The sequence below is a fragment of the Papaver somniferum genome, chromosome 6 (genome assembly GCF_003573695.1).
Source record: "Papaver somniferum cultivar HN1 chromosome 6, ASM357369v1, whole genome shotgun sequence".
Taxonomy (NCBI): Eukaryota; Viridiplantae; Streptophyta; class Magnoliopsida; order Ranunculales; family Papaveraceae; genus Papaver; species Papaver somniferum.
The window spans coordinates 34,595,206-34,604,254 of NC_039363.1; the positions used below are offsets into that span (position 1 = coordinate 34,595,206).

The 9,049-nt window shown below is 35.7% G+C and overlaps 2 protein-coding genes across 2 annotated transcripts; both read right to left on the minus strand.

Moving 5' to 3' along the window:
* Nucleotides 1–143: 143 nt before the first annotated feature.
* Nucleotides 144–3,174, minus strand: LOC113287279 (4-hydroxy-tetrahydrodipicolinate reductase 1, chloroplastic-like). Its single transcript, XM_026535985.1, has 8 exons — nucleotides 2,832–3,174; nucleotides 2,046–2,283; nucleotides 1,624–1,757; nucleotides 1,442–1,516; nucleotides 1,183–1,284; nucleotides 904–1,013; nucleotides 716–803; nucleotides 144–630 (listed from the first exon to the last, which is right to left on the minus strand). Exons 1-8 carry the CDS (start codon nucleotides 3,108–3,110, stop codon nucleotides 562–564), a joined length of 1,095 nt encoding a protein of 364 aa, XP_026391770.1. The 5' UTR covers nucleotides 3,111–3,174; the 3' UTR covers nucleotides 144–561.
* Nucleotides 3,175–4,609: 1,435 nt separating this feature from the next.
* On the minus strand, nucleotides 4,610–8,638 carry LOC113287280. The gene is made up of 5 exons (XM_026535986.1): nucleotides 8,367–8,638; nucleotides 8,082–8,275; nucleotides 6,211–6,496; nucleotides 5,452–5,548; nucleotides 4,610–5,021 (listed from the first exon to the last, which is right to left on the minus strand). The coding sequence occupies exons 1-4, from the start codon at nucleotides 8,463–8,465 to the stop codon at nucleotides 5,504–5,506; spliced, it is 624 nt and encodes a 207-aa protein (XP_026391771.1). The 5' UTR covers nucleotides 8,466–8,638; the 3' UTR covers nucleotides 4,610–5,021; nucleotides 5,452–5,503.
* Nucleotides 8,639–9,049: the final 411 nt, after the last annotated feature.

A 9,049-nucleotide genomic window follows, 5' to 3' on the forward strand; every position in this document is an offset into this window, starting at 1 on the left:
AGATAAACAAACAAATCCGGTATCATGTAGTACCAACGTTGGATTACATTTTGGTTCAAAAGCAGGGTAGGAGAAGAAATTCTGTACGAAACAATAAGGTACCAGGATTGTATATGAAAGCCTACGTAAGAGTGTAGCAAAACTCAGCATAACAGCGACGAATACAAAGTTAGGGCATAGAGTTACTGAGAAACCACTTGAACAAAACTTTGTTACAGACTCAATGGGACTTAACTCAGAGACAAAAGTACGTAACACATTAAAAATCAAACTGGTATCCGCTTTCTGCAATGATCTTTCCACGTGAAATTCATTACTGAACAAATGTTCTAATTAAGACCTTGTGACACGAATTCTGAAGACGAGTAGGAGCAGTGCAATGAAATTCATATCACAAGCCTTCTGAACCCATTTTAAAAAGATGAATCATGCCATACAAAGATCTAATAAGAAACGAAAAAGAGTACCAAACTTCATCTACCTGATTATTATAAATTAACATCCACAAGTACAACAAAAATGTTTCATAAAAAGGGGTAAAAATTTATGATTCACCAACCACTATCGCATGTTACCCTCACGTAAGACATCAATCATGTTGTAAATATGCTTGCCAGCCTTGGAGCGAACCTACAACAAAAGTGCAAGGGTCAAAATTCTATATCACAAGAAAGTTGACACAACTGTGTAGGAAGAGATCTATTTCTTATCATACCTTCTTAGCCAGGAAAAGGGCAGCATCTATAGTACCCTCGGCATATATGGATCTTCCACAAACGTTGTGTTGGAACTCAAATGAAACCCTATACACATGCCATAAGTAGTTTAAAGCTTGTTAGATGTTTATATCCACTTAAGAGCTTCAGCATAAAAATACAGTATGTATGTCGACGAGAAAATTACGTTTGGTCAGGCGATGTTAGATGATACATATGGAAAGCATGACCTAATAAGTGCTCCTCTGGTACACCCACCATCTCCACTTGTTGTTTGGGGTCCCGTATTTGTTGTATCTGTTAGAGAAAGTATTAACTTAACAAAATAAGATTATTGAAAGCATTAACTGCAAAAACTTTATTTAAGAATTTTTTATCACTAAGAAAAGTAAGCAACGCAAGCAGAACCACGGACAAGTACTCAATATAGGTATTAACTTTGATACAAGAAAACACATTAGGCTACCTGATCCACTTCATAAGATATCCCTAGCTTTTGGAAACACTTGATAACATCCTTGGCTGTTCCAGATGTGTCCAACTTGCTTGCTTGATGAGACTCCATTACCTAGGAAAACATGCAAGTGTAAGACACTCGGATATCATTCAAAATAAGAAGTTTGATGAACAAGATGGATTAAGAAAAAATAGAAGGTCGGGAATATAAAGATAGTACACATTGGAATCACAGAGAAAATAGCAATCTTTCAAGAACAAGACTGGACCTGTAAAGAGTAGCCAGAGAAAGCCCCAGGAAACTGCTCTGCCATGATATCCATGGCTGCAATAAATGCAACAACCTATCCATATAAACAGCATTAGTTCAAAAGAAATCACAGATGTACATTTTAAGTGAAAATGAACCAGTAACTGAAAATTTGAAACAAAGAAACATTTAAGGGATCACCTGCTTCCCCATTTGTGGTGAGATTACGGCATAAACTTTTGAATCTTCTACAGTCTTGTACAAAAGTTCCCTGTCTCCACCAGTAGTTCCCATTACAAAGGGAACTCCAACTTTGGAATAAAGCTCAGCATTAGCTGCAATATAACCAACGTCTCGGACATGTAATCAACCACATAAATAGTCTTTTCTCTCTACAAATTAATTTAATCATGTCTAATCAATTTTCCATCATTCTATGCCTGAGTTTCTAATCAGGCTTACTTTAGATTCTGTTGAATTGTATAGTTATCCTATTGGATGTCGGGCTTCAGCTTTTGTTTGGAGGCCGTTAAGTTGTAAATTGACACTTTTTCTTATAGAGTGATCTGTTTAGCAAAAAAGAGAAAGAAATATACCCTACAAAGGTTTCAAAAATTATCTACCATTGACAGCAGCAGGGACTGTGAAGTCAATGACAATCATATCAGGGTTTTCTTCAAACAAAGAAGCAAGAAGACTTTCTCTTCCAGTCGGACCATGTACATGAACCTCTTTGCCACCTACTTCCACAATTTTCCCAGCCTCTGATTCACTACCAAATGATACAGGAACCACGTGGAGACCTGCAGAAACTCCTGCGTCTATTATTGCTTTCCCCATCTTTCCAGTACAGCCGTTTACCTACAAAAACACATTACCAAGAGAAAAAGTATTGATATGGATACAGTAAGTTCCAAACACATAAACAGAACTTTGTTTGTGAATCAGATAAAAATCTGATATGAACCTATAGAACCCACCCAAAAGGAAGGCCCGAACAGAAAGTAAGTAAGTGTGGCTTAGTGTAATGCTCGAATGATTGTCTAGAATCCAAATCCAATAGCAGTATGACCTCAAACTAACATAATTCAGAAGAAATAAAAGGATAATTTGTAGCTAAGAATTTCAAACATATAAGTCATTGCCAGCAAAAAAAACTAAGAATCTATAGATTCTGTAATAATTTATGAATCAGAGAGGTACCGGTACGAATCTATAACATTCAGATAATCACATGATTCAGGGAATTGGAGGAAAAACAGAAAAACCCTAAACCCCGACCCTTTAGTTACCATGTACGGGATGCATATAAATGAACATAACAAACTAATGCAGCCTTAAAATCAACAATAACAGTCAAAGAAGCCCCATTATAAAGTTTACACAATTTAGGGAGCTTAGGGTTTTACCATGATTGGGAATGCATGGTTTTCCGGGACTGGCGACATTGAAGAAGAAGAAGAAGCAATGGGTTTATCAATTTGTTGAGTAGCTGTTATTGTGATGGGTTTTCTATAATTGGCAATGGAAGAAGAAGTAGAAAAGGGTTTAATGAGAGAGAGTTTACAAGGTCGGCCACTGATGGATCGAGAGAAATGAAGATTTGAACAGAAGAGATTCTGTTGTTGGTCACTCTTGCCCATAAAGAAGAGAGATGTTGATGGAGCTTTAAGAACTGATGAACCCATTACTCTGATTATTAAGGAAAACAAAGAGCAAAGAAGAAGTAACAGTTCTTCTTTTAAGTTTCAAACTTTGTTTTAGGATTACAGCCAGTGTCTCCGGCAAATCTAATTTAACAAAAAAAAAAAAAAAGTAACCGGGTAGGTACGGGCCCGTCAGCTGATCCACCCTACCGGGTCATACACTCACCTCTTATCCTACACGGATTCTAGTGATGCTACGTCAATGTAGTCAATATCAGCCGATATATCGGGGATATTTCGGATATCGGTCTTGGAGCGGTAGGATAAGCATTGTATCGGCGATACGATATTTTGGCGATAATGTCGTCCAATATAGTCAATATCGGCCGATATATCGGGAATATTTCAAGATATTCTTGATGGAACTTTGGATGATTTGCAAGATATTCTTGGTAAAGAAAGTAGACCAGTTGGTAGTATAGGTGCATGTAGCTCTTGAAGTAAGTCTACTTACCCAACCGACTCTGAGTATGATGGATATCATACTGATCAATTGATGTTAGAAATTGATTATGGACTACTTGATGGAGCTAATGGAGTTACTGAAGATGATGATATCTATAAAGGCTCGTATGATTTTGAATAAGATTGTAATATCCTTGTTTAATTACCATTTTAGATAGTAAACTTTAAAGTTATTGAAGTTACTCTTTTGTTTCTAGTTTGAACTTTGTACTTGTTTAATTACCATTTTAGGCAGTAAACTTTAAAGTTGTTGAAGTTACTCTCCTATTTCTAGTTTGATCTTGTTTATTTATCATTTTAGGTAGTAAACTCTAAAGTTATTGAAATTACTCTTGTATTTTTGATAAAATTGATGGTAGCTGTAAAATTATAGTCTCTAAATTTGGAACCGATATTTGAACGATAATATCCCCGATATAAAGTCGTACCAGTGTATCGGTCCTGGCCGAGATAAACCGATATCCGATATTAACTACATTGTGCTACATACATACTAGAAAGAATTCTTTAAAGACGTAATATGGTTTTGAGGGAGTTCATTTAAATCTTTTTGTATTTGTTATTTTCCTATAACTTGTTATCTAGGCTACAACAAGATATCTTGAACAACCTTGCACCACCTTTCTCAAAGATTGCATCCACTATCTAGAGACTGATCCAAGTTCAGCCTCGTGAGGACGCTGTCAAATGAGGATTGATTTGGGGGTAAGCAAAAGTTTGCAACTTCATTTACAGATGAATCTAAAATTTTAAGGACTGCTATTCAGAAGCACGAATAGTATTATTCCTTGTAGACCACTGCCACCACGAGAAAGCAGTCGGTTGATTGATTACTACTGTAAGGTTCTACACAAGCTAGGAACTCAAGCAAACATAGACATTGTCTTCCCAAAACAGCAAAAATTCTTATATTCCAAGTAAATATAAAGCATACCTGTTTGCCAAAGGACGGACGACTAATTCACGTCAATTTCCATTCAAAAGGAAAAAACATGATATGAGTAAAGAACGAGAGGTAAACTGAAAGACTAAATATTTTCTATTGATGATATTAGAAGATGTTAGTACACAAGTTCCACTAAAACATAGTATACCACTATCTTTTGCAATTACACAAGAACACCTATTTTATCTGTGTGTATTCAAAATAGAAATTATCTTTATCAGTTATATAAGAACTACCACTTTCTGTCTATCTTCGACATCGGGATCACACAACCAAAGAATAACAAAAGATGCAAGTAATCTCTTACGCAGTGAAAACAGAATGACAAAACTAACTTTAGTAACCCTGCTCTGTACATCAGATGTCCGTCCATACTAGGGTGTACAACATGTCAAAGTGAAAGAGCTTGAACAGATAGGGGGGATCAATTACGCAACATCATTTTACACCTCCTGTCGATGACTTCCAAGAGCACTCTGATCCTGCATAACAAAGCTTGAGTTTTAGGTTATAGACACATTACATATCCAAGTCAAATGTCTATTTGCTAAAGTGAAGTTTGAACATTTCAGACACACTTGAGATTAGTTTGAGAAACAAGACTAAATCAGTAATAGGTGTATATTTATTATATTGTGAGGTAAGACCCATCGGCCATCGCCCTGCACTTCCATGGGATGTACATGGTGTTTACTTTATGTGTTAGGACTTGGGATAAGCAGCTCATATTGAAGACGATCCTCAAAAATGTCTCAACTACTTAAAAGTTTTAACACGCTTACCGTTAAGCTCTCTGACCCACACATTTTACCGTTAATTTTAAACTAAAGCTCTTGATGATTAGATATGGTAAATGAAATGATACTAACAAACCCCTTGAATAGTTTAAATATAATATGGCATATTACTTACATCAATAACTTTAAAAGATTGGCCAGTGCATAAGCTTAGCTGCGAAAATTAATCAACATACAGGGGAAGCATTGTTACCACCAGTATTCTTCATACCCTGCAAATGGAAAACAACAACATAATTTTATTCCGCTCGAGGAATCTCTCCAATCTGAGCAACAAACACTATCTTCCAGTCATGAAACACCCTACTCATTGGTACAGCATAAATAACCCACAAGACAACGAGAAACATAAAATATCCTTGGTAATAGTAGATAAAAAAAATAAAATAAGCCAGCCTCTTACTATCCTCGCCAACCACAGCGAGGTCAACCTGTATTTATTCTTCAATCCGTGTATAGATTATTATCAAGCTCGGTAATTTTTAATTAAAAAGATGGAGAAATTCCTGAGTTGTTCGCTACCAGTAATTTCAGAAGGTCTAGGTTAGTTTGAAGTAAGATTGTAACAAAGCTAGGTTCATAGAGTCCAGAGTTGTTTAAGGATTTGTAAATGAAGCAAGCACAGAGAAATTTAAAGGTATAGTAGGCAATCCTGTTCTAACCACATTCATAACTCAGAGGAATTCACAAATAGGACAACCTCTTGTTATGCTTTTCTAGAGCTTATTTCCATTATATAATTAGATTAAGAGGTGATGAAAAAGATAACGCATCCATAAATTGTGGTAAAAATAGTTACTGTAAAACTTTTAAAGCCCTGCTATGTGGCAAGAACGTTCGCAAAAGCTCACAAGCAGATACGAAGATAACATACCCCATTTTCTTGTGCATCTTCAAAAAGGGCCGAGTAATAAGATGGATCAGAGAGAGGAAATCCTGAAATAGTGCTTGAAATAGAGCTTTGTCTACCTATTGCTGAAGCTGAGGGATTCATGAAACTATTTCGTACATCGAAGTCTGTGGATGAAGGCCCCAACTTGTACATCTGAAACCATAGCAACGAGGAGAACAATCTAATGGAAAAGGCAGCAATTTGCATCCATAGCGCAAGCCTCAAGGAAAATATAAAATATAGTCCATACATCTCAGAGGAAATGTGCCTGGGTAAAAAAACAGAGCCATCAGCAAGCGAACATATTTTTCAAGAAACACAAGGCTCCAGTGTAAAAGTATAAACAAAGAAGACACATATAAGGATGATATCAGAGTAAACATTAAGCATATCAGTGTAGATACATTAAATTCTATATAATGATGGTACAAAGAAGACACATATAAGGATGATATCAAAGTAATCATTAAGCATATCAGTGTAGATACATTAAATTCTATATATTGATGGTTTATACATAAGGGAACGTTTAAATATTTAAATGCAGTTTAAAACAAAAACCCTCAGGGCCAGTAATCTCGCATTGTTCAATAGATCGATAGGTATATTTTATTCCTAGTACCCTCTGATAGTTCAAGGCTCAGTTTGATTTCTTTATGGACACTTTTGAGCAATTCCTAAACTTGGAACCATGTGAAAAGTGGTTTGCTATTTAAAAAAAAAAAGAAAAAAAAGAACCATAATAAGAATTTGTAATCTTTTGTTCCCGTTTCATAAGTGAGAACAAGTGAGGAAAATATGGTTACAATTCGTACAGGCCAGTCCAGCTGCCTATTAGTTCATACGGCATGTTTCAATCTGAGAGGAAGCTGTCAAAAATGAAAGATAGAGCACGAAATCTAATTTTTCAGAGGTGAAAAGGTAGCTATAATCCAGTGAGCTCAGTATTAGAAGTCGATGAATCTAAGACCAGATGCTATAAGCCTATAACGGTGGTATGTATTATGACGTAAATATTCATATGATGTACTTGGTGGCTCTTATGTTCAACAAAGTACGAAAAAGAAGTGGTAAATTTTCTACACCTTAATAAGAACAAGCACCACAATTCTCTTCTTCTCCAACAACAAGTATGGAATGTCACAGATAATAATGAAGTAAGCATCACAAAAAAAAAAAATCAAAGATGGAAAGAAAATTAAGCATATGAAAGAACCCTGGACCTTAAACCATAACCACAAGCCAATTCTGTTTCTGCTGTAATGTCTTTCTCCTATTTCCTCATTTCATTTTCATTTAAACACTCAAAAAGAAGTTACAGTTGGGTTAAAATTGCTCTCAACCACTAAGCTAGATAAGGTGAGGTCCTTCTAAACACACATGTTCAACCCATGTTCCTTCTTGATCTGTACAACTTAGCTGCTATAACTAACATCACACATGGCACTGCATTTATTTATTTAATAATATAAGAGTCAAACTAATTGTCGAATTCCAGAGGGAACTAATGAGTAGTTTAAATATTCAACTGAATATCCATTTTTTATTTATTTATAAGATTTAGTCAAAGAGGATACTGTCAAATAAGAGTGTCTTCTAACTTTGATACAGTTTCTTATTTTTCTTTTTCTTTTTCTTTTTGAGATTTTTCATTGGATTCCATTTCAAAACCTCATCTGTGAGAGCTAGCCGATAATACATTAGCACACAAACAACAAGTGTTTGATTAATTTACAAGGTAATGACTTTACTTTAACCTAGAAGCGTTTCATACATTAGACATGAATTATGCTGTAGATTTATCATAGTGTACTTGAAAATCGGCAATTGCAATTTCTTATTAAAATACGCACCATATATGATTAGAGAAGAGAATGAACCAGGAGATATCGAGTAATAACCCACAACATAGAAGAAAAGCGTAGGTTCTTCCAAGTCTCTGACTACTACTTTCAATTGCAACTAGGGCAAATAATGCTATTGCAAAATTAATCAATGTAACACCATTAAACAATGCCCCTAATGATCCAATCAGAGCGCAACCAATCTGTAATCATCAAAATAAAAAATAAAAAATGAGAACTCTAATCACAATAATCAAGCCCTAATTTGGGAAATTGAAGAGAGTAAAAGAATACTTGAATGTAGATGAGAAGGACAGCAAATGATTGAAGATTATCGTAATCGTGGAACCAGGATTGAATCCGAGATCGTAATGAGGAACAACAGAGCATCATTTGATGCCCCTTCTATATTATGATGTTGGAGATGAACAAAATTCCCATTATGTGGGTGGGAAAAGATGGTTTCAAAGAGGAAGCATTCTGTGGTTCAATGAATATTCAGTATTTTGTTTTGTTGGATCTGTCTGACGAAAACAGGGATCTGGGAACGTTAGTTGCCGTTTTAATATACCGGGAGGAAATCCCGTGGTTCTCCCGCGGGAAACAAAAAATGTGTGGGCTCCACCACTAAATCTGACCCCTGCAAATTTCCGCAGGGCTCACCAGAACTCCCGGGAGGAACTTCGGGATTTCCTCCCGGTAAACGTAGCATCAATCTTTTAAGTAGGAATTACCAATAGGTACTATTATGATAGTCTTAGTTAATGGCAGGTCCACCCACTAAAGTCCAGTAATCAGAGGACCATAATAAAAAGAAAAAGAGGAAATTGGACCAAATTTTTTATTCCCTGGTCCGGTACACGTGCGGGATGTCATAATCCACTTTTAAAAATACCCAAACTACCCCTTCCCTGATAGTACATATATATTTCTTTAAAAAAAATCACCATTTTTTCCAAATCTGAGTTCTATCTCCT